The sequence below is a fragment of the Acinonyx jubatus genome, chromosome B1 (assembly GCF_027475565.1).
Source record: "Acinonyx jubatus isolate Ajub_Pintada_27869175 chromosome B1, VMU_Ajub_asm_v1.0, whole genome shotgun sequence".
Taxonomy (NCBI): domain Eukaryota; kingdom Metazoa; phylum Chordata; class Mammalia; order Carnivora; family Felidae; genus Acinonyx; species Acinonyx jubatus.
This window is the reverse complement of record NC_069382.1, coordinates 160,522,678-160,549,045: the sequence shown is the minus strand read 5'-3', so window position 1 is coordinate 160,549,045 and position 26,368 is coordinate 160,522,678. Positions and strand designations below refer to the sequence as shown.

The 26,368-nt window shown below is 40.4% G+C and overlaps 1 protein-coding gene across 3 annotated transcripts; it reads right to left on the bottom strand.

The window, feature by feature from the left end:
• Positions 1–673: 673 nt before the first annotated feature.
• On the bottom strand, positions 674–26,176 carry LRRC66 (leucine rich repeat containing 66). 3 transcript variants are annotated; one of them, XM_015072293.3, is made up of 6 exons: positions 24,669–26,176; positions 22,940–22,998; positions 22,171–22,671; positions 10,251–10,420; positions 4,317–4,509; positions 674–3,147 (listed from the first exon to the last, which is right to left on the bottom strand). In XM_015072293.3, the coding sequence occupies exons 3-6, from the start codon at positions 22,664–22,666 to the stop codon at positions 911–913; spliced, it is 3,096 nt and encodes a 1,031-aa protein (XP_014927779.3). In that variant the 5' UTR covers positions 22,667–22,671; positions 22,940–22,998; positions 24,669–26,176; the 3' UTR covers positions 674–910. The 3 variants fall into 3 exon arrangements, with proteins under 3 accessions (XP_014927779.3, XP_014927781.3, XP_014927780.3); XM_015072295.3 differs by having other exon boundaries at positions 4,317–4,506; XM_015072294.3 differs by lacking the exon at positions 22,940–22,998.
• Positions 26,177–26,368: the final 192 nt, after the last annotated feature.

Here is a 26,368-nt window from a genome sequence, read left to right as displayed (position 1 = left end):
TCCTAATCACCCTAAATGAACACTCTAAGTTAAAACAGGGTGCTTTCTATGCAAATACTGGTTTGACATAAACTGCCTCGCCCTATCCAGACTTAAAACGCCACACTTAAACGTCTCCTTGTATAGACATACGCTGCATACACTCCCACTGCATAGAGCTTAGAGGCTACTCAGATCTAGGAAATAAAAGACAGAGAGTCTGAGATAAGTCAGAAATTTTAACTGGCTTTACTGGGTGAATGTCGTGATGCTATTGACCAAGAAAGAGAATGTGGGAGACCATGTTTGTGAAGGAAAATGATGAATTTTAGGTCCCAGGATGATCTATGTGGATTTGGGCCATTGGGGTTGAGAATGTGAGTCTGAAGCTTGGGGCTGGGCCTCATCGTACAGATGCAGGTGCCATCTGTATGGATCTGTTGTGAAACAGCGGGGTCCCAGGAGAGTGGTGTGTAAGAAAAACTGGGAAGAGATCCTTGAGGAATGCTCTTTGAGAGGGCAAGCAGAGGTGGGGAAGGAGTGTCAGAAAGGAAAAGGAGAAAATGCCAGAGAAGTGGAGAATGAACAGAAGACCACAGCTCCTGACAGCCCAGATTGGACAGTCACACTAAGGAAGAGATAGTTGAAGACAATGGCAGAGGATCTTTTCCTTGTACAAAACATATCACCTCTCTTCTTGAAGACTGATTTTTAATTTACTGTTTGGTCTACAAAATGGTCCCTCTTTTAACATAACTTATGGAAAAAAAACCAATTTAGAGTTACTCTGAATCCCCCCCAACTTTGTAGTTTCATGATCGACCTCTCAAAAGCTGTGATGTCCTTTGTGCAGAATTTGTTAAAATGGGTTCAGCCGTTCTGTCTGGTGCTTCAGTCTATACTAAAAGGTTATTTGAGTTCCGTTTGACTTTCAAATGTCCTGGTCTCTGTCGTAGTAGAGCTGGTCCTCACACAGAGAGCCAACTCCCAACAGGTTGTTCTGGGTCTGCATTTGAGTAGAGACGTTACAGTGCTCCTTTTCTGACTGCGACACGTTCTCCTGTGAATATGTACCCCAGTCTCTATCACCAAAGGGCTCCTGTGCTCCTACTGAACTGGTTTCATTTGGAGGCTCTTGTAACAGTGGCCCCTGGCTCCTGGAACTGTTTTCAGTATAATCCCTCTCTTCTCTTTCACACTGAAGAGCTGGCTCGTCACCACAGGACTGTAACAATCGAGTTTGGCTTATAACCTTCCTGGAATCATAGTCCTCAAGAGGCCATGTCAACTCCTCATTTGCATCAGTGTCTATCGGGTGGGAATTCATGTTGACCCCTTCAGGATTTTGTGGTGAGGGTCTTAAGTTTTCACCTGTAGTGACCTTGAGAGGAGTATCATTTTGAGCTGTGTTTCTCCCCTGAATGCAAGGTTCGTATTTGTAAATATCTGAGTCTCTTTCATGACAGTCACTCTTATCAGAATCTGAGGGAGCTTCAGGAGAACATGATGGTCTTTGTGGTAAGACATCTACACTGAAAAATTCTAAGTCTCTAAGTGAGCACTGCCACTCTACTGCCTCAGATTGGAGAGCTGTGGCATAATCATAAGTGACCTTGCCTGCGATCTCATCCCTGAGGGGACTATTGCCCGGTGATCCAGGCAAGGTCAATGCATCCTCAACTGTATGAGGGTTAGAGGCACTTTCCAGATGAGTCTCGTATAAACCAGAGTCTGGACCAAAAATGAGAGGTTTTTCAAAACGATCCTCCTGATTCTCACATTTCCCCAGAATCTTCTGGAAAGTGCTGTAGGCCTCAGGATCCTCTAATGATGTAACATTGTCCTTCCTCACCCTTGAGTCCTTGTCCTCTGGGGGCCCGCTGGCCCTGTGGCTCTCCTCGCCATGTGCCTCTTCTTCTGTCACATTTCTTTCATCATCTGAACTTGAACTGAGGGTAAATAAAGACCCTTCATCAGAATCGTAGTTGCTGTCCAGCTCGCACTGAGGGTCACAAGGAGCATGTTTCTGCTCTGGTTCCGTGTTAGCAGGCGTGACACGCAGGTCATGGCCCCATCCTGGAGGAAGGACTGGTGGGGATGGGTTCATCTCTCCTGGGTCACCGAGTGTGACCTCACTGGAGCAGGCGGGAAGCCCCTCCTCAGCACTGGCCCTCGTGAGCCTCTGCTGCTGTGTGTCCAGCAGATTCGTGTAAATGCTCACTTGCGTTTCCTCTGAAAACTCCGAAGGTAACCATTCGGTGTCCCCTCTTTTCTCGTTCTCTGCAGTCCTCTGTGCTTTCGTACATGTTTGCATTTTAGAGAGAGAAGCTGTCATTCCTTGTGAGAGTGGTGCGTTGAATTCATCCGAATCACTATGAATTGATCCAGAGACAGTTAGCAATCTGCCAGCTGCCGCAGGGACGTCCACTGAGTGCTCACTGAGAGAATCTTCCTGGGCCACCGTCGCATAATTTATTTCTCCAAAAACATCTTTCTGGTAGATGTGATCCTGTCCTGCAGGAGTTGGTTCCTTATGATGGGCGTTTGTCTGTCCTCGGAGAGTGGAGCGGGCCTCGCTGTCACTCAGAAGTACGTCATCCTTTCCACTCCCAGGGCCACTGTGGTCCCCGCACAGTCCCCTCCTCTGCCGGCTGCCGGAAAGAATTCCGTCAGGGAGGGCAGCAGCATCAGGGCCTGCAGGGGCCTGCTTCTCACGGAGGGGCAGGTCTGTCCTCAGGCCCTGGGTGTTGGCTGCAGCTTCGATGTCGATACAGAAGCCCTCGTTGGAGTACGCGTTATCCGAACTGGGCCTTTTGTGTCCGCACCTTTGTTGCCACAGTCTGTCCAGGAAAGGCCTGGCAAAAGCCCCCAGGCAGAAAGCCACGAAGAATGTGATGAACACCGCCAGGCACACTGCCAGGGTGAGGTCCTGGGAAGCATCCTCCTTTACGGGGCTCCTGACCCATCTCCGCAGCCGGCTCCGCTTCTCACTGGGGTGGGTGCCGGCAGGGTCCTTGCTCCCCAGGGTGGAAAAGTGCTCGGATGGTCCCTCCTGGGGCCGCTCGGCTCTGCCTGCTATGAGGCTTTTCATATGATTCATAGTAACGAGAGGAAGGCGGGTCTCCCTGGAAATTCTTTGGGGAGTCCACCGGTAGGCCTCCTCGTTCCCTGAAAGTGGGGTGGGGGAAACGCATAGTGAGTGGACACTGAAGGAGGGCTCTGGTGGCTTCAGAAGCTTCCATGAGTCCCCCTCAGTGCCCTATCTAACTACATCTGAAGCGTATAAGCAGCCTTACTGATGGATCGGGCGATTGTCTAATGCCAATAGGATGTCTGCGGCTCCCTGCGCTTGTGCACGTGGCTGTCTGGCTTAGGTCTGCTACTCGTAGGCCCAGGAGGCTGGGTGTTTCTTAGGCTTCTTGCCTGACGGCCGCCCAGGGAGGAAAGAAGCCAGACTGGAGGGGACAGCTGCGTTGCTCCTCCTTCCTCCGCATCCTCCCCTGCCGCACATTTCCGAGAACGTTCCATCAGGGCCCTGCAAGGCCCGCCCTGGCTCTGCCCACGTGCACCATTATCTTTCCCACGGCTAACGTTAAGACTTCCTTGTGGTCTTCGTGGATTTCTTCTAAACCTGGTAAGCATGGCCTTGCTTGTCCTTTAGTGCAGCCGTGAACAGAACAGAGCCCAGGGCTCACTGAAAAACACTTCCCACCCCACAACCAGGAGGGATTTGGGATTTTTAGCCAAGATAGTTAATGGCAAAAAAAGGTTTTCAGAATGCTCAACTCTAGTAATGTGGTCTAGCATTTGGGGAAAGTGTCAGGGAACAAATCAAAGAAAAGTATACTTTTGAAATATGTATGTTTTGTTTATCTATAGGAATATCTTTTCAGAGTGTTAGGAAGTATTTTATTTTATTTTAATTCCGGTATAGTTAACATACAGTGTTATTTTCAGGGGCAAGCACTTTAAATAATCATGTTTCACATTTTAAAAGTTCGTTCTTTGATCAAATATTTGTTAAGAATTGGGATAAAAATGCAACATTTTGGGGCTTTCTCTTCTGGTGAAATTTCTGTTTTTGACCAAATCTAATTGTTTCTGAGCTATTTAAACTAGGTTTCTTTGACCCTGTGAAGAAAATTATTCATGAAGTGAGAGAAATAGGTAGCAGTGATGATTCTGTGACACAGTGTGTGGCTGACTTAATGCCATAATCAACATTTTTGCTTTAGGGAGACTGTCACCGTTTCAAATGAGACTAAATTTTTCATGGACTTTTTTTTTTTTTCAGTTCGGCTGGAACATTTCAGGAAAAAGAGGCACCACTGACTTACCTACAGACTGGCTGCAAATTATATTCCATGTTTTCCTCCAGGATTCAGAAATGAAATTTTGGAAGGCTGCCACACTATGGTCACACTGCCATCGATTATCAGCCAAGTCCACCTCCAGATGGGGAAATTCTAGGGCAATGAGCATCATTGGCAGGATGGTGGTGAGAACATTGTTGCTGAGGTCTACAACCTGCTTGAGAAGGAACAAATTTAGGACAGTCTGTGAATAAAGGACATTTGGAGACAAAATAAACAATACAGATATTGCTTACATTGGTATGGAGGCAATATGAATTTTGCACTGATGTGAGAGTTAGAGAATACTGGGTTTAAATTTCTGTTCTGCCCCTAGCAACTCTATCAGCCTCAGCAAACTGTTCACTTTTTAGGAACCTACCCCCTAGCGTTGTTGTAAGGATTAAATGAATGTGAAAGCTTTAAGTATTGTGCTTACCTGTATTAGATGCCTAATCATTTTGCTTTTCTTCTCTCCTATGATTTGAACTGTTAGATAAAACTTAGACTTCTTGTTGTTATCAAGGTCTAGAATTAGATACCAGGTCTATGATTTCTAGAAGCACTGTGATCTTGACAGTGACAGAAGATGCTGGATGATGAGTGCATAGAACACAGAACTGTGGTTGACCAGAAGTAGCAGAGAGATCTTTTGCATCAACTATTATCTCAAGGGTAGTAGTACATTTCCCTGCATCCATGGATACCTAGTATACACAAGATGACTAATTTTTCTAGTTTGATCAGAAATGAAGGGGAGAGACACTGGGGTGGCTCAGTCAGTTAAGCGTCTGACTCTTGATTTTGGCTCAGGCCGTGATGTCACAGTTTGTGAGATGGAGCCCCAAGTCGGGCTCTACGCTGTGAGCACAGAGCCTGCTTGGGATCCTCTCTCCCAATCTCTCTGCCCCTCCCCTGCTCCCACGTGTTCTCTCTCAAAATAAATAAACATTAAAAAAAAAAAGAAACGAAATGAAGGGGAACCTGGAAAACAAAAAGGATTCGGTGGCTCTAGAAACACAGAGCCAGATCTGCTGAAGTTGGATATGGCCATGACAGGATACAGCAGGAAGAGCAGTTGGGTGTAGCTCCAGCTACTATTGACCGAGTGCTGCTGTGTACCACGCCTTCCATCAGGCGCTTCACATGCATTATCTCCAATCCTTCCCAAAGCTTCCTCAGAGGAGGAAACTGGGCTAGGTCACACAGTATTTACCACCTAGCCCCTGCTACTAGGGCCTGGTACATGGCAGGTGCTCAGTAAATAATGGAGAAAGGAATGAATGAATGAAATGGCAGAGTTGAGAGCTGATCTAGCCCCACAGCCGTGCGCCTTCCACTCTGGAACACGCTCTCTCAGAGCCTGATCTCCCACTGCACTGGAGTGCAGGGCTGGGTGGGTGGGGGGAGGCAGCGGGAGGCAGAGGTGGGGCTTGAGGAGGGGCAGGTGGTCATTAGAAGAACAGAAAATCATAAAAGAGAAAATGCAAACCTTGCTGGAAGGAAAAAAAAAAAAAAAGGAAAGTGGGCCACGGATGAAAGCCAGAGAGACTGAATGTTATCCAGGTCAATTGTTTTCTAAACATCAGGGGAAAAAACAGCACTGATATCTTGGGCTATATAAATTCCTAAGACCACTACAGGTAGAATCGGAATTCTCCCTGAACTTAGGTAGTGAGGGCAACCTTTCCAGTGTTGAGTAACCAAGCAGTCTTGACTCCCAAGGGAGGGTTGCCAAAAATAGGAAGTAGGAGACCAGGAGGGGGATAGGGAGAAAATTAAACCACTTTGCTTGGCCCGGGCCTGGCCTGGGACCAATAGCTTTCTTCTGTACCCCTCCTCAGCAACAGAGTGAAATCCTCTGATGGTTTTCAGCTGGTCACTTTCTTTTTAGTGCATTGTCTACAGTTGTGTCACCCTAGCATCTTATTATATTACAAATCATGGGACTGAAAACAAAACTGAAGCAAGGACAGAAAACAAATCAAATGATTCAGGAGGAGTAATTTCTGAGAAAAGATGAAAGCAGAACAGTCCAATTTGGCTAAAGAAAGAAGCCATCCACCAACATCTGAAAGGGGTGTACGTTACAGAAAGATTGGGAGGCACCTAATATAGCTCCACAAATCACTGCATCTAGGAAGAACGGGAAAGATACAGAATGCTAATCTGAAATGTCAGTTTACATAGATCTCATTCTATCTAAACACGATGATGACTGTATGCTTTGAAAAATCTATCTGGCTTCTGGAAAGATGCCCTCACGGGAAAACACATAGCATAGTGCAAGTATTAAATACATCTCCTGAAAAAGAAGAAAACATCTATTTTTATATTCAGCTTTCTGGTACCAAATATATCCATCGAGTTCCAAAACCAGTTTTTAGAGTTCTTGCCAAACACGGAGAAGGGATAATGGAGAAGGAGAAATTGTATGATTCTGGGCAGGTCAGGTGAAGCAAGAATTACAGAGGATTGAAAATATTCCTGGGGCTGGTTTTTAGTTGGCCTGTAGCATCTGTTGCATGCGAGTTACGGAACACTAATGAAGCACAGCAAAAATGCACAGGAGATAAAAACAGACATAGGGCAATTACATACACAAATACACTTATAATCAGTATCCAGTGTGTTAAATGAGGTTCCCAGGCAATCTGGCAACATATTTGTGGTGAATTGGGGAGCACTTTCTCATCTGCTCTGATCAATACTGTGGCAAAGATGGTCCCCAGCGATCCTGCCTCCTGGTATTCACACCCTTGAGTGGTCTCCTCCCCTAGAGCATGGGCAGGGCCTGTAACTTGGTTCTAAGCCACAGAATATGGCAAAAGCAATGTGATGTCACTCCCATAATCACATTATATTAGATTGTAATGTTTTTCTTGCTGGCAGGCTCTGTCCTTCAGGCTCTAAAGCAAGTTGCCATGCTGTGAACTGCTCTATGGAGAGGCCCCCATGGCATGGAACTGAGGGGAGGCTTCGGCTGACAGCCGGTAAGGAATTGTTCAACAGCTCACAGGAACTGAGTCTTGTCAACAACCACATGAGCTTGGAAGTGAATTCATCTCCAGCTGGACCTTCAGGTGAGCTTCCAACCCTGGCCAACACCTTGACTGCAGCCTCTTGAAGTAGCCTTAGCAAAGGACGAGGGACCCTGCCTGGCTTCCTGACCCCGCAAGTTATGAGATAATGTGGGGGTCTGGACTGCTAAATTGGTAGTAATTGTTACACAGCAATAGGTAACTAATACACCTGTTCATGGTGATCTACTTATTCATTCCTTTGCTCGACAAGTGTTTTAAAATATGTGTTATGAATTAGACATATGCAAAGCACTAGAAAACAAAATAGATTATGGCGTATGTCCTCAAGGGGCGTAAGGATTATGGGGATGTAGGCATTAACAACTAACCATCCCTAAAACTAAATGATGATTTCTGTTGTGATGAATGCAATAAGGAAAAAGCATAGCATATTATAAGTGTATGTAAACGGGCAACTAATTCAATCTGGAGGCCCCGGGAAGGCTTCCTAGGAAGTGACATTGGAGGGATTCATAAGAGTTAGCTCTTCCAAAGGATCAGCAAGTGGGGAGGCCTTAGTGTGAAGATAGAAGGAGTGCAGTGAGCAAGGGGAGAGTGGTTTGCAATGAGGCTGGAGAGGCAGGCGGGGGCCAAGCTCTTGTTGCGAAAGCTTAGGAGGGGTTCTAACAAGAAGTGGCACAAGCAGATTTGTATGTTAAACTAGTGGGATACCGTGGCCACTTTAGAATTTCTATATGTAGTCTACGTTTATAAAGAGCTTGGGGCGCCTGGATGGCTCAGTCGGCCAAGCATCTGACTCTTGATTTCGGCTCAGGTCGCTATCTCGTGGTTCATGAGATCAAGCCCCGCGTCAGGCTCTGCACTGTCAGTGCAGAGCCTGCTTGGGGTTCTCCCTCTCTTTCTCTCAAAATAAATAAATAAACATTAAAAAAAAGAGCTTGCTATATTCCAAATACTGTTCAAAGCACTTTATGTGCATTCAAACATTTAATTCTCACAACATTCTATGAGGAAGGAATGAAGTCATCTCTGTTTTTTCAAATGAGAAAACTGAGGCACAGAGACATTGGGTCACTTGCCCAAGATTGTGGGGCTGCAAAGTGGCAGAGCTTCGGTTTCAACTCAGGCAGCTGACCCCAGGGTCCACTCACCTCACCACCGCTTTACTGGTCTCCCTTCAATAGCGGAGGGACTTGGGGGACCTTGGTTGAAAGGGGGCAGTTGGAAATTTGTCTTGCAGCAATACTTGAATAACACTTCTCATAAAATTGGGAAAAATCAGCTATGGTGCTGCTAATCTGATGGCCACTAACCACCCATGTGGCTTTAGAGCACTGACCTGTGATTAGTTAAATTGGGATATGGGTGTGAATAATATACACCAGGGTTTAACAATGTGAAATAGCTCATTAATAATTTTTATATTGATTACATAACTTTATATTTGTAAAAAATAATATTTGGGTATACCGGGTTAAAAAATATTTTACCAGGGGCACCGGGGTGGCTTAGTCGGTTGAGCGTCCAGCTTCGGCTCAGGTCATGATCTCGCGGTTCGTGGGTTCGAGCCCCGCGTCGGGTGCTGTGCTGACAGCTCAGAGCCTGGAGCCTGTTTTGGATTTTGTGTCTCCCTCTCTCTGCCCCTCCCCCACTCACGCTCTGTCTCTCTCTCTCAAAAATAAGCATTAAAAAAATTTTTTTAAATAAAAATATGTATTACTAAACGAAATTCACCTACTTATTTTTACTTTCTGAATCTAGTGACTAGAGCCTCTAAAACTGCATACCTGGCTCACAATGGTTTCTCTCGAACGATGCTGGCCTACGTGAAGAGTGAGGGTGTGTGACAGAGGATACGGGGCACTAAGTCTCTTCCTGAGACATCGCTAGATGTCACACTGGAGGCCCCTCGGCCTCTCTAAAGGAGTACTGTGGGAGGATTTTACAATATCCCCCAGAGAAGAGGGAGGTGGAGGACACTGCTTGGGGAAGGGACGGAAGCTGCCGGGCCCAGAGCAGGGCTTTGGGATGCTTCCCCCTCCCAGCTGTCAGTTCTTCAGTGAGATTCATTGAAAAGTGCCTGAGAGACAGGTGTCCTGGCTCCAAAATGTGACGTAGAGACCCCAGGATGGATGGGTCTGACGTTCAGAACAGTATGTGGCATGTGGTAAGTAATGTACAAGCATGAGCTGTTGTTACTATCATTTTTATATTTAGTGCCCAGTTTGGGTTTGGAAGCAACAGTGTCACAGGCCTTCAGGGCCCCATGTCATCCTGGGTTGCTGACATCTCAGCATTGACCAGCGTGGCTCAGGGGAACCTCCCCAAGTGCTCCAGATTGCACAAGACCCCAGTGACCTTTGACCCACCTTGCAGCTCATGGAGGGGGCCTCGATTATAACTCCAATTTAATTTCTTGCCAGCTGGTAAGTGGTAAGTTGGAGCTGGGTTTAGTTTGATTTAGAAAAATAATGTGCCAAATATTGGTGCTGGGTAATATGTTTGAATAACACTCATGTCCATGACTGAGGCATTTGATTTTTTAAAAAAAAATTTTTAAATTATTTTTTTAATCTTTATTTATTTTTGAGAGAGAGAGAGACAGAGTGAGAGCAGAAGAGGAACAGAGAGAGGGAGATGCAGAATCCGAAACGGGCTCCAGGCTCCGAGCGGTCAGCTCAGAGCCCAACGTGGGGCTCGAACCTACAAACTGTGAGATCATGATCTGAGCCGAAGTCAGATGCTTAAATAGACTTATCCTTTTTGACTAACAGCCAGTACTCCTGGGCATGGGGAATATTTCAATAGAAATATTCTTCTAATGTAATTGCCCATATGGCTACATATTGGAATACTCTAAAAGTCATTTTATAACCTGTAACTTCTTGAGGTCCTTGAAGGCTCCTGGATGAATTCTGAATATTTTGTTGCTCTTTAAGTTGAGGTTCTCCAGCCGTAGGCAGTTACGAAAGTCAGACAAACCTATCTGTGATATCCCATTGAACGACAGGTCCAAACTCTGTAATGACTTTAGTTTCCACAGTCCTGTTAAAAATAAAAAGCAAATTAAAATATAAGTGGGTGATATTTACTGTCGTATTGTTTATCATGGTGAAAAAGTGGAGTCACCCTATGTGGTTCTCAGTGGAGAGGTGGCTGGACAAAGCACGGTACAGCTATACCCCAACATACTGTTCCGTCTGAAAGAGAAGGGGGGACCGAGGGAGCGGGAAGGGAAAGGTCAAGTTGCAGAACAGCAGAGAGTAGGATTCCAACCTTCTTGGGGAAGAAGCCACATGCAAACCAGATACATATGTTCTGAGCAAGCAGAGAAAAAGCCCGGGAAGGAGATGAACCAAACGATCAGTACTAGGAACACTCCAGAGGTATTGTCAATACTATGAACATTACTAGGCATTCATGTATGTTTCATAGGTAGTAAGTTGTAGCTAGATTTTGTTTTCTGACAAAATAATCTAACTGGGTTTTGTTCTCTGTCTTTGTATTTCACTTGACTCCAGAGAGTAACCAGGAGGCCCATTTGGCCCAGAAAATAAAGGCAGAGAAGGAGGTGCCTGTCCTCGCAGACTTCCAAATTTGATTACTCGTCTGAGTCTCATAAGGCAGCCCTGCATTTTTACGTTTCCTTCCACTCTGTTCTCACATGTACTTTGAGTCTTTAACCAACTACTACCTAATAGAGCAGGCTGGTTCGATTCCAGAAGGGTTTGTTCCTCTGTACTGTCTGCAAGGACCTCGTAATCAGACTGACCATGCAGAGAGAGGATGACCTACTTCAAATAGCTGCCCATCCATGTCATCGTATGTTCACATCAGCCGTACAGGTGAAATAAGAGAACAGGAGGACAGCTCAATCAAAACATTAAGAGCAAGGCACATAGTGCTGAGGACAAATAGAGCATAGAGCCCTTGTGTCTGACTGAGTGATAAGACATACAAGAAAAAGTTACCAGTTATACAGGCAGCTACATCCTCACCATCCTACTATAAAACTGTTATTTGTCTGTCAGCCTCTCCATTAGGTGACCAGTCCCTTCAGGGCAGAATTCACATCTTTGTGAACTCCTGCCATGCCTGGAATATAATATGTATTCAATAAGCCAGAGGTTACGGTGTTTGACCTTCTCAGAGATTTAAAAATTATTGAACTAACAATAAAGATGCAATACAAAAATTTGCATTTCTACTTCCCTTGAAAAAGCTGAAGTTCCATCCGGCACAAGACAGTGTTTGGTGAGAGCCAAATGAGGGCTGCCTGCTTTAGATGGGGCAGACACTTATAGAAGATGATTTCTTTGTACTCACGCCTCTATTAAAACCGGGAAAACAAAGGATAGGCCAAGAAGCTGCCTGTTTAAAAAAAAAAAAAACAAATGGGAGAGAACCAAGGCTGATATTCAGCTGGCAGATGCTAGTAAGAAGTGCTTCCATATTGGTTTGTAAATAATGATTGCGGAGCTCTCCTTTGATGCCACATGACCCTAGGCACCTCAGTGAGTCCCCTCCCCCGCAATGTCCACCCCCCACCAAAGCAGGACTCTGCTCCATCACGATGGCCAGGAGGCATGCAACTGGAAAGCCCAGGCTACAGTCCAGTTGTTAAGTATTTTGAATATAACCCCTGGAAAAAAATATGTTTCTTCGTGGAGTGAAGAATATTCCTACACATTTTCATTTACAAACATATGGGTCTGCGAGAAAAAAAAAATGCAGCATAAGACACCAATATGAAAGCAACTATAGTTTCCTTAACATTGTCATGACACCTACCTGGCCTATATATGGATGCGAGCCCATAGTTCCCTATAGTAACTCACTGCTTAACTGAATTGAACGTGTACCCTAGGAGTTCAGTGGAGGGAAGACATCATTGTAAAACTCCTATGTAATTGTACACTCTCTTTATGCCCTAAGCATGTCACAAACATGTCCTTTTGAGCCTCATAAAGCCCTGGGAGCTGTTACCGTCTTGTAAATGACAAAACCTAGGCGCAGTGAAGTTAGGAACTTGCCCAATGTCATAGTAGGTGGAGCTGTGGAGCTCGGATTGAAACTCAAATCTCGTAACCATTACTGTTTAACCATGGACACTTCATAAGAAAAAAAAAAAAAGACACGGGCAGGCCCATGTTTAAAGAATAAATAGTATAACATATGTAGTGGCAAAATGAATGGCAATACTAACACAAAGACCAGGGGAAATTAAATGGAAGAATACTGTTGTAAGTTTCTTGTGTTATAGGCAAGTGGTATAATACCACATAAAAACAGACTGTGATATTAGGATGTATATCAAAAACCCCAAAGCAACTCCTAAAACAGCACAGCAACGGCAAAGAATTATGGCTAGAAAGGAGATAAAGAGGATTAATTTCAAAAATACACCATTAATGCAAAATAGGCAAAGGGAAAAGGGGGAACTAAGAATAGAAGGAACAAATGGAAAAAAAATATCAATATGAGAGATATAAATAATAGTCTAAAAACACCAATTAAAAGGTGGAGATACTCCATTTGGATAAAAATTCAAGGGTCAACTGTATAATTCCTACAAGAAACCCACTTTAACTATGAAAACATGAATAGGATACATGTTAAAGGATGGAAAAAATAGTCTTTCCTGCAAATGGCACTGGAATAATTGCATATCTTTAAAACTTCTATATGCTATTCATACTATGTACAAAAATTAACCCAGACTATTTTAAAACTATCATAAACCTAGCTGTGAAACCTATATTTAAACCTACATGTAAATAGATCATAAACTTAAAATGTAAAAAAGTAAAGTTATAAAACTTCTAGAAGAAAATATAGGGGAAATATCTTTGTGACTTTGGATTAGGCAAAGATATCTTAGATATGACACCAAAACACAATTTATATGCTAACAGATGAACTGTACTTCCCCCAAATTAAAAATTCTGCTCTTTGAAAGACATTGTTAAAATAATAAATACTCAAGCCACAGACTGGGAGAAGATATTTGCAAATCACGTATCTGTGAAAAGTCTTATATCCAGTATATATAAAGAACACTAAAAGCTTAATAGTTATAAAAAATTTAGATATTGGCCAAAGATTTCTAGACATCATCAAAGATCTACAGATGACAAGCGTACAGAAGGATATCTAATGCCATTGGTCATTAGGGAAATCCAAATTAAAACCACAATGATACACCACTATACATCAATTAGTATGGCTGAAATTAAAAAGATTGACCATACTTGGTGTGGGTAAGGATGTAGGACAACTGAAATTCTTACATAATGCTAGTGGGAATTTAAAATGACACTGTGACTTCACACAACACTGGCAATTTCTTCAAAAGTTAAACATCTACTTAACATCCAACTCAGCCATTCTATGCCTAGGTTATTTTCCCAAGAGAAATGAAAGCATATATTGGCCACAAAGACTTTGTTTCATTATTCTTTTAACGTCAATAGAAACAGTAGGGATGATCCCTCTTTTATCTCTGAGACTGGCCATTTGTGTCTTATTTTTTTTCTTGGTTAGCTTGGCTAGAGGATTATCAATTTTATTTATCTTTTCAAAGAAACACATTTTGGTTTTGTGGATTTTAACTGTTTTAAATTTCATTGATTTCTGCTGCAATTTCTATTATTTCTTTTCTTCTGCTTGCTTTAGGTTTACATTGATCTCATTTCTTTAATTTCCCTAGGTGGAAAGTTACATTATTGATTTTAGACTTTTCTTCCAATGGGTGGTTTTAATGCTATAAATTTCCCTCTAGCCACTGCTTTTGCCACATCCCACATATTTTGATAAGTGCATTTTCATTTCACTTAGCTTAAAATATTTTCAAATCCTTCTTGAGACTTCTGTGATACATGTCTTATCTAGAAATGTGTTGTTTAGTTTCCAGAGATTTGAGGGTTTTGCAGCTTTCTGTTACTGATTTCTAGTTTAATTCCATTGTAATCTGAGAGTATACTTTGCAAAGTATACACATACACAAACACACTCTATATAGAGTAACACTATACACACACACACACACACACACACACACACTGGACTGTTATTCAGACATCAAAAAGAATGAAATCTTGCCATTTTCAATGACATGGATGGAACTAGAGTGTATTATGCTAAGCAAAATAAGTCAGAGAAAGACAAATACCATATGATTTCACTTATATGTGGAGTTTAGGAAGCATGATTTCTGTTTATTCAAGTTTGTTACGATGGGTTTTATGGACCAGAATATGGTCTGTCTTGGTAAGTGTTTTGCAGAAGCTTGAAAAAAATGTGTATTCTACTGTTGTTGGAGGGAGTATTGTATACATGTCAATTAGATCAAGTTGATTGGTGGTGATATTCAAGTCAACTGCATCCTTATTGATTACTTGCCTGCCTAATCTATCAATTGACAGGCGAGTGTTGGAAGTCTCCAGCTACAGCAGATTTGTCTATTTTTCTTTTCAGTTGTCAGTTTTTTCCTCACATATTTGATTCTCTGTTAGGTGCATTCATGTTTAAAGTTATTATGTCTTCTTCAAGAATTGGCCCCTTTATCCCCTTTATGTAGTGCTTGATCCCTGATAATTTTCCTTATGCTCAAGTCTCCTTTGTCTAAAATTAATGTACCTCCTCTACTTTTCTTTTGACTAGTGTTTATCTAATGCTTTATCTTTCTTCAACTCTTTAGCTAGCATCTTTATTTATAATAGCTAACAAAGATAGCCTAAGTGTCCACTGACCGGTAAACGCATATCCACACAATGGAATTCTGTCACTGAAAAGGAATGAACTTTTAATACATACAACACCATGGATGAGTCTCAAAATAATTATGCTGAATGCAAGAAGCTATACCCAAAATAAAAGTACATGTCATAGGATTGCATTAATATAAAATTCTAGAAAATGTAAACAAATCTATAGTGTGAGAAAGGGGATCAGCGGCTACTTGGGCAGAGGAGAGAGGATGGGTAGGAAAGATAGATTACGAAGAGACACGAGGAAACTTTTGGGTGTGATGGATAATTCCTTATCTTGATAGTGGTGATGGTCCTGCAGATCAGGGTGGTTCAGAAAGTCAGAGGACGGATCAAAAGAGTGCTCAGAACATGGAGAAGCAGGAGGCTCCAACAATGTCTAGACTTACAGAAGCCTGAGCAGTGGGGACAAGATTGTTGATGAGTGCTCTGAACTTCATATAAACTCTGAACTTTTGCAGAAAGAGAAGGGAAATCACCTTCAGTTACCCATTGTGCCTCAAATCACAGAAGTGACCATCATAGCAAAGACTGGGATGGGAAACAGAATTAGAGCCTCAAGGTGATCAAAAGGCACTAGAGGGGTACTGCCATTTTTGAGCACCTATTGTGTCCCAGGGACTGAGAAATGTTTTACATACGCCATCACTCTGTGTGTTCAAGTATTTACAAACACCATCTCTAACCCTCGCATCCTCCCTGTATATGCCATTATCTTCAGTTAAAAATAAGAACCGGGCAGTTTTTCATAGCTTAAGTGACTTGTTTAAGGTCCATTAAAAGAAGTCTAATACTTATGTTAATTAATACAAGAAGTATAGAAGCATAGAAGAGTATAAGAGTAAATAAGAAGGGTGGGACCAGAACATCCTAAGCATAAGTGGGGGGGGTGGGGATTTTGAAGGCAGAGAGTTACGAGGATACCCCCTTATTTGATTCCCTTCATAATATCAAGCTAAGATCCCCAAGAGGAAGGAGAACTTCTGTAGATGGGAATTAAGACTGCTGAGTTCAGTTATGCCTCCTATGTGAAGAATTTCCACCTACTTCCAATTTTAGAGAATTAAGGTTTACTTTTATGGAAAGAACTAGTGTGGGTCCTATAAATGACTTTGTTTGTTTAGGGTCTCCCAAGACAGAGTTGGGAAATTTGAGTAAACTCCAAGATACTTGGCTGTGAAATTATGGAAAGAGCCTAAAGTGTCCATCAACTGATGAATGGATAAAGGTGTGGCTTATATATACAATGGAATACTACTTGGCAATGAGAAGCAATGAAATTATGCCATTTGCAGCAACATGGATGGAACTGGAGGGTATTATGCTGAGTGAAATAAGTCAGTCAGCGAAAGATAGATATCATATGTTTTCACTCATATGTGGATTTTGAGAAACTTGACAAAAGACCATGGGGGAAGGGAAGGGGGAAAATAGTTACAAACAGAGAGGGAGGCAAACCATAAGAGACCCTTAAATACAGAGAGCAAACTGAGGGTTGATGGGGGGTGGGGAAGAGGGGAAAGTAGGTGATGGGCATTGAGGAGGGCATTTGTTGGGATGAGCACTAGGTGTTGTATGTAAGCCAATTTGACAATAAATTATATTAAAAAAACAAGATACTTGTCTGTGTTTCTCGATGGGGGAAAATACGTTCTTTTAAAAATTTAGCATGTGAGTCAATGTTGAGGGGATGCTCAGGTGAATGAAAGAGACTGAGAAGTATATTCATGGCTGGGGCTTGGACATCAGAGGGTAGATTCCATGTTTCAGGAGGCTAGAGTCAAACACTGGGAAGAAAATATGGAGGCACTTTTGTGGGGATGGAATTATTTGTTGAACTGCTTTCTGATGATCACGTAAGCCATGGGAGCCAGGAATCTGATTAGCCTTTGCATTTAAGAAGCCAGAGGTGTTTTATTATTTCCAAGAAATTATTTCAGTGTCTATTAGAAGCAAGACCACAGAAGGTATGCCCAGACATTAAATTGCCTTAGAAACATTCCTTTGGACTATCAACTTCTTAAATGCTCTCCTAAGAGTGATAACCTGATAATGTAAAACAATGATATTCAGGGGTTATTGCTTTGAGTTCAAAGAGTATTAAGAATTGGAAGAGTCTGGAATAGTCCTAGACAGGTATTGATTTATAAGGTCAGCCCTCAATGTGGTCTATTTTATATACATGAGCCAAAGACCTTGCCCTCTTAGCTTAATGAGATACATTTCATTTTGTTATTTTAGAACCCGACTTGGTTTTGAGAATACAGCTTGTTGGTATTTCCATAATCCAATAACAATCAGCAGGCAATATTCAATTCCCTAAAAATTAAAAGAGTACTAGGGTTGCTTGGGTGGCTCAGTAGGTTAAGCATCTGACTTCAGCTCAGGTTACGATCTCATGATTCATGAGTTCGAGCCCCTTGTCAGGATCTGTGCTGACAGCTCAGAGTCTGGAGCCTGCTTCGGATTCTGTGTCTTCCTCTCTCTCTGCCCTTCTCCCAGTCAGGCTCTCTCTGTCTCTCAAAACTAAACAAACATTTAAAAAAATTTAAAAGAATACAACATACTTTTGTTTTTACCAAACACATTTTTAGTGTGTTAATGTCAGGCTGTCAAATCTGGTCTGTCAACCTAATTGGAATCCCAGTAAGATGTTGGCCCTTAGACATTTCCAGGCACTCCAGTCACGTGATGAAGGTGGGATAGTATAACTGGAGATTGATTCCACTGTTGTAAATGTTTTAAAACTGATTTTTCTGTCATTAATGCTGTATTCCAAAAATATAGGAGGAAGGTGGCATCATTAGTAAGGTTAAAGTCACGGCTAGCTACTGTTTTGTAAATTGCATCGGCTGGCACCTCCTCTGGGTGTTTTTCCCAACATGAAGCTTGTGGGTGACGTCACATGTGATTCTGAAGATAGGCGATCAGTTGACACTGGGTTAGTCAGTGTCCAAAGGTGGGCTTTCCTGAAAGCAACTTTTCATTGGTTCTATAAACTGTCACCATTTTAAGTCGTGAGGCATGATTTATAAAAGTACGCATGTGTTACAGGCCAGTTGCTTGATTGCTACTTTCTGAGAACCTCTAATTTATTATTATTTTAGATGAGTGCAAGCACTTATATAAATAGTTAAACACAAATGATTCTCTGCTTGTGAATTATAGTGGGCTAGGGGTTCCATCTACTACAATAGTTATTTAACATTTCAAAAGATAGCTTGAGATTTAGACAAAACGGAATTTATAATTACAATTTGTTTCTAAATAGACTGCTATTCTCAACTTGTGCCAAGAGAGTAAAAATAACTAATATTTTCAAAGCACTTTACAAGTATACAAAGTACTTTCACACACTTTAATAGCTACCATTTATTATGCCAAATACCATGTTAAGTTAGGTTCTGGAAATACATGTTTTCCTTTAATAATCCTCACAACAATTCTATGAGTAAATTACATTATCCAGATGTTACCTTTAAAAAAAGTTTGTTTTTTTTTTTAACGTAGGGCTCAAACTTACAACCCCAGGATCAAGAGCAGCATGCTCTACTGAGTCAGCCAGGCACCCCCAAATGTTACCTTTAAACAGGGTTAAACAAAGGAATAAAAAAAAAAGGGGAGGTCAGAAATCGAATGGTACTCTAGGAAGCACCTCTCATTTACCAGCTTTTTCTCCCCAAGATAGGATTTCAAAATCAGAGTCAGTAAACCACAGTTACAGAATCCCAGAACAGCAAAAGGATGTTACAGGGGACTCAACTGAAATGTATGATGATTATGGGAAAATAATTCAAATCACACAATGCTATGGATAAAAGAACTCTGAATTATATCCAATTAGATTCAGGGCTTACATTGGTCTTCCATCATCTATTGGTTTCATTAATCTCTCTATGGTTGCATTTGCTAGACTTCTAATAGAAACTCAGATACAGGATTTGCTCATTTCACATTTTTCCCTCCTTTGCAAGTTTAATATTTTTCCTGATATTTTGGGAGGCAGAAATTGAACTTGGAAAACGAAGATGGGGCTGTATGTGCATCTTACAGGGGTGTTAGGTCCTAAATGGAATTGTATTCCCTCCAACCTCTAATTAGCTCTGGGGAATTTGTCCGCCTTAAGGAGATATGTTCAGTGGTGGGGTAATATTTTGAGATATTAATCTTTCATCTCTATTTCTCTCTTTCCATTTCTCCTCATTCAAGCAGAAGGTAGGTTCTGACCCCAAGGAGTCACAGTGGGGGGCAGAAAGCAGAGGAGTCTACAAGTCTTTCTGGTTTTTGTTTTCTAAAGGCCTAAACCTTTAGAGGAAAAGAATTTCTAGATCTAGATAGAGGTTGTTGAGTGTGTGTGTTTTTTTAAGTCTATTTATTTATTTATTTTGAGAGAGAGTGAGAGTGGGGGAGGGGCAGAGAGAGGGACAGAGAATCCCAAGCAGGCTCCATGCTGTCAGTGCAGAGCCTGATGCAGGGCTTGAACTCACAAACTGTGAGGTCATGACCTGAACTGAAATCAAGAATTGGACGTTCAACCGACTGAGCCACCCAGGTGCCCCTAGACAGAGGGTTTAAAAAAAATAAAAAGTAGGAAGAATCTTCTCCAAACTGAAAAATTTTAAAGTAATGTTCTCTGCCTGACAGGAGTAAGGGATACACACAAACACACACACACATACACATTCATGTACACACACACACATATGCACAAACACACACACAGATACTTTGATGCCTTGTCTGAGTAGAAGATTCTAGATAGAGCTGTGGTACAAATTTGGAGAAAGGCAGAGGAAAGCCCATGAAAGACTGATGTCAAGTGCAAGTATCTCTATATCCCACCCTCAACTGAATGGGGGCTCAGAATCAGAAATTATGTTGACTTATAGACAATAGAAAGTTAGTACAATTGAATTTGTGGGGTTGAAATTCACATATACCATACTAGTTAAAAAATATGCTATATCATATGGATATGTGTAGCTATAATGATGATCATCAAAGGGTTATAGCAAGCAAAATGGAAATAGTCTAAATATTGTTTGATCAATCCAATTATAACATATTTACATATAAAAGCTATTCAGTTATTTAAAATATTATTTTTGAGATTCCTTAATTATATAAAGATGTTCAAAATATACTGTGATATGAAAATATGAATTATTAAATATTATGCAAAGTATGATCCAACTTTGAAAGCAAAATATCTACATACACATAAAGAAAAACCTTAATATATACAGTTGGCCCTTGAACTATACAGGATTTAGGGGTGTTGACCCCCAGCACAGTAAAAAGTTTATATATAACTTTGACTCCCCCCAAACTACTAAAAGCCTGTCATTGACTGGAAGCCTTACCCATAAAAGAAAGTCAAATAGGGGTGCCTGGGTGGCTTGTCAGTTAAGCATCAGACTTCAGCTCAGGTCATGATCTCACAGTTCATGGGTTCAAGCCCCGTGTCGGGCTCTGTGCTGACAGCTCAGAGCCTGGAGCCTGCTTCAGATTCTGTGTCTCCCTCTCTCTCTGCCCCTTCCCACTCACACTCTGTCTCTCTCTCGGTCTCAAAAATAAATAAAACATTAAAAAAATTTTTTTTTCAAAGTCAAATAATATTTAAAGTCAAATAATTTAAAGTCAAATAATATTAAATAAAGTCAAAATACAAATATTATATGTATTATATACTATATTCTTACAATAAAGTAATATAGAAAAAAGAAAACGTTAAGAAAGCCATAAAGAAGAAAAGATATACAGTACTCTACTGTATTTATATATTTAAAAAAATCCATGTATAGGTGGGCCTGCATACTTCAAACTGCATTGTTCAAGGATCAACTGTGTTACACGAGGGTCTTCAGTTTAAAAAATTTTTAATTCCTAATGCTCCACAAATAATAGGTTTTTTAAAAATAATAATACAAAAAAATTATAAAATAAGGTGCAATTAGTTTATACTTTACACTGAAAATCCTGCAAATTGCTTTTATGGAAAAGCTTAGGGAAAGGAGACTCCTCCCCCTTCTTACACAATTCTGTTGATATGGTGCCTGGGATAATCATTCCTTCACTTGCCAGGCTATTATTGTCAAAATGATGCTTAAAACAGATCAGAAGCTGTTTTAAGAAGAGCAAATCAATGAAAATATGAAAGAACTGAAAATAAGAAAAATTAAATATGCATAATTTGGGATGGAGGAAAAAAATGACAATATCCTTACACTTTCTTTTTTAGTATAGTGTCTCATATAAGGTAAGTACTTAGCAAACAGTGACCAAGCCTAAAAACAAACAAGGAAAGGAAATTGTTTTAGCACTCTTGAATATAAAAAATGGCAAAGGAAGCTAGGGATTATGAATCTGACACATTTTCTTATTAAAACATTGGTGATTCCTTAAAGAGCTCCAACGTGTAGACTACTGAATGTCAAAGTGGATGAAAATTTATTATAACAGCAGGATATGTGGAGTATCCTGTTAGAAACCAGGATGAAGACTTCTGATTTTGATCTGAATCAGAAAGTTTCCATATTGATTATATAACATCAGCATATTTCTAGTCTACATTTGGAGGGCAACTAGACAAGCAGAAAATGTATTCTAAGAAAAGAAAAATTATAAATATGGCAACATACTTAATTTGAATTGTGCTAAATATTGAAAGTATATGAACTAGTTATTCCTTAGTGCTTTTCTATATTAAGTAACATGTATATGATAAAGTAATTTAAAAACCTGATTATTTAGCACTTAAATAGTTCCTAGTATCTCTCCACAAATCTACATCACATTACTGTAAGTTATAATAATGGGAGATTAAATTGCATTGACTATGAATTCCACATATTATAACTTGAAATTCCACTAAGGAACTCATTTATTTGTTCTGATAAAATTGGTTTACTTTCAGCTATTTCCTCAAATCTGAAAACCACCATGGAATTCCAATGGGCATAAAACATGAACTCTCCACATACTCATTGTTTCTTGGGCTAGTCCATCTTTTAAAATTGTACTTACCCTTGGGAATGTCACGGAGTTTGTTTCTTTGAAGAATTAACAGCTGTAGAAATGCAAGCCCACGTCTCAAGCTGCGTCTGCGGCGTTTCTGCCGTGGTGACTTAGGACTGGGTAGATCCAACCAGACGGAGCAGAGGGAACTGTTGCTGAGGTTTAGTATTTCCAAAGCATGGAAGTGTGCAAGGGGGCTTAAGGTTATTTTTGAAAAGAGATTGTTACTGAGGTCCAGATGTTTTATATTGCAGTCTCCTTTTTTCATGGGGGACTGTAAGAGAGCCCTAAAGAAATGGGCACTTGTATCCCCTGTGGCTGCTGTCTGTGGTCTGTCCACAGGTGTATCATGCACTCCAGTAAAAGAACAATTTGTCAGAATATATCCCTTCCGTTGGCACTCAGAATTGAATGAAATACTGCTTTTCCTTGATGGGTTTGTCATTGTTCCAGTAAAATAAAGACCTATTAGCATTGTTATGGCTCTGAAATGCAGGTTTTTCATAATGCCTAGAGAAAGGAAAATGAATTGACTTATTCAAATTAACGTATGTAAAAATTAACAGTGAATAAACAGAAAATTCAATTTTCAATTTAAGATTTAGGAAAATTATCTTGCCTTGATTGCCAATTTAAGTGAAGGATTTCTTAGAAATTGGGGCATTAAAAAGACAGCTAAAAACATGTTATAGTTATAGTCTACAATTACATTTATGTGACATTTTAAAGTAAGAACTCCCCTGATTTTTCAGAAAATACATATTCACTTGGGCCTCACCTCTGTGTCTGCTTTTCCAGGAACATTCACCCTGTGGTTTTCTTCGGAGTGAGGGAAACCTACCAAGATTAAAGACTTCTGTTTTCTTGCTGGTCATTAGTACTGAGCAAAGTCTATTATGCTTATCTACAACCTGTAATCAGCTATGTGGTTTATTATGTGAGTAACAAGCCATCCGGTTACACTAAACTGTGAACTGTATGGATGGAAAGTTCAACTCACAAAGGAGACTCTTGATTTTTTATTTTTTTGATATGAAATTTATTGTCAAGCTGGTTTCCATACAACACCCAGTGTTCATCCCAACAGGTGCCTTCCTCAATACCCATCACCCACTTTCCCCTCCCTCCCACCTATCAACCCTCAGTTTATTCTCAGTTTTTAAGAGTCTCTTATGGTTTGCCTCCCTCCCTCTCTTTTTCCCCCCTTCCCCTCCCCATGGTCTTCTGTTAAGTTTCTCAGGATCCACATAGACTCTTGATTTTTTAGCATTAAATTTTTTATAACTTTTCAAATTCTTTTGAAATTATTTAGATGCAACATAAACAAAATGGGTTATAAAAAGGATGTTCTGCATCAGAACCGCGAAGATGTAATAAGATATAGAAACATTAGTATCTTTTTCACCAAAGATTGAGAAGAAACTAAAAATTTCAAAATAAGCCTCTACAAATTACAATGGCCAAATGTATGCACAAAAATATTTTAAAGAAAATGGGATAGTAAACTCCTCAAGAGGCTGTATGCTCCCAGAAGGGCCATGTTTCTTTCTCTCTCTCTCCCTCTCTCAATTCACAAAAGAAACTCTTGCTTGATTTTTTTTAAGGACTAGAAGAACTACATATATAAATCTCTCCCCGTTGTCCCCCAAGTTTTATATTTTCAATAGTCTGTCATCTGCCACTATGTTGTTTGGATGAGTAAGTGCATGGAGTGAAATTTAACATGTAACTTTTAAACTTTAGTTTTATACAAGGTCAATTCTCCTACTTTTGAAGGGCACCTATATCTAGGTACACATGGCCACGAAGCGTAAAGGTGCCCTACAGCATGGAGGAGTGATTTATTTTTATAACGTGCCTCTCAGACAATACCAGAATCTGAACAGCCAGAAAGATATTTGTTTCTGTATTCAAAGCTGCAGTCATTGTAAGTACAATTGTATACCAAGTTAATGTAACAATATGAACAATCAAAAAATTTAGTCATTATTCACAGGCACATTACTTGAGAAACATGTGATTGAAAAATACTTATGGGGGCGTAAGTTAGATTTTCATTGACCTGGTTCTTTCAAAGTTGAAGAGATTTATATACTAATAGATTTGAATTCAAAAAAGGCTAGATAAGGATAATTTTAGGTCTTAAAGTGAAAGATGCTAATTTGTAAAGAAAAATTATATATACTACATACAAACTTCTATGTATTAGGTAAGGAACCACAGTGAACTCCAGAAAAACTTTCTGACGAAACTGAACACAATTAGGTAAAATGTCAGTCTTTAAATGGACACATTCAAGGCTAAGCATGAGGAAGCAGTTAGAGATACTGGGTGTGTGTGTCAGAGGGTGAGAGGGAGAAGACAGTAGAAGAAACAAAGTACAACAGAAACCAAAGAGGCAATTCTTAAAGAAAGTAGTAAAAACGATTAGAAGACAAAAGCAGAAGGTAGCTGTAGAAGGAAGGTGTAGGAGGAAGGCAACACAGGTAACAGTTTCTAAGGCATACCTTGTGGTTCTTAGGTAGTGTGCCAACAGTCTTCTATCTGGATCTAGCCAGGTGGGGATTTAGACCTGAGCCTTTGAGGCTCCACCCATCTGCCTTTGGAGCCTGTCTGCCCACCCTGTGGCAAACCTTCGCCCTTTCATCCTTCAGGCTCTGGCCTCTTGCCACAGTGACAGGACACATATTCCCCTGGAACACTGAGGGAGGAGCCACTAGAGAGACATTCTGCAATGCACAGAGGCTAGGACTGTCCAGACAGGAACTGGACAGCTTCGAACTGTAAGCTCCGGGATTCCAGAGAGATTATACAAATACCAGTGTATTTAAGTATTATCAAGCTATAATTAAATCCATCATGTTTGAACGATTAAGTAGGAACCTTAATTTAAACCATTAAAAAAATCAACAGCAAACAATTTAGAGTCTTTATTGTAAACAGAGATCATTAATAGTTATTACAAACTGAATTAACTGAAACTCAGGTTAGCAATCCAAAACAGAGTTACAGGGTTATCTTTGTATGGCATAATTTGTAGTCTTTGCCCCCTCAACACTTCTTAAAAGACTACTAAAATTATCAGCATTTCAATGGTTTCTTTTCTGTCAAGTTTAGCACTGTAACATTCTCATCCTTTAAAAAAAAAATGCACTCAAAACTAGGCAGAACTTCCACCTTTCATCAAAACTATCGCACAAAATTTGTTTTTTCATAATGCAAAAACAATACAAATATTTTTAAATCTTGCAGCCCATAAATAGGCAGTCCCTCCTTGTGTTGTTTTACATTTTCCTAACTGCCCTTTGGACGGTTTCTGAAGTACTCTGCTTTCGTTTCATCTGTCCCTGTTGTCACTGTAACCTACCTCCGGTTAGGTTAAACAAGCATGTATCCACGCCCCTTCTCCTGGGGTCCTGTCTCGGTCTACCTTGCCGGAGTCTGCTGCTTGTCATGTCCGTGCTCAATGCAGGGGAGGTACAACCAGCAGAAACAGGCAAAGCTAACGTTTCAGTTTATAGGAAAATACCATCTGGTGGTGAGAATGCGTAGCTAAAGCTTTGCCATTGTGCAAAACAGATCACAGGTAAAATGGACGGTTTGTTCTTAATCTCCTTTCCGGTGAATTTTCCAGGACTACATCTCAAGGAAAAGGCAAGGGTTACCTGCAAAATGTCCTAAAAATATGTTACCTGTTACCTTAACAATCACTTCTATAAAAACATCAAAATATCCTCTCATTAAGAGCACTTAATGGAGATGTATCAAAAACACAAGTATTTCTCAAAGAGGAATAGATTGTTTCATGAATTATATTCAATAAATAATACTCTGTAACATAGTGTTTTGTAGTTTTTGTAAAAATATTTAAAGAAACCTTCAAAACCTAAATAAAACAGACAAATAAAGAATGTAAAATTAAAAATATACTGAGCATCTGAATGAAAATTCCAATGGATTTTTCTGAGTATCACTCAAATATTAAATGACACTGAATATATTCAAATAGGATTTGAAGTTCAATTTTTTCCTCTTCCTTTAAAAACTGCACTCAGTATTACATAGTAAGTCAATCTATTTTAAATACTTTAATGACTGTTCATAATCTCTAAGGCATTTGGTTGTCCTATCAGAGAGAACTGTGATTGTAGTGAATGCAAATTGCTTTTTGTATTGATTTTCTTATCTACATAGTTCAAAGACCATG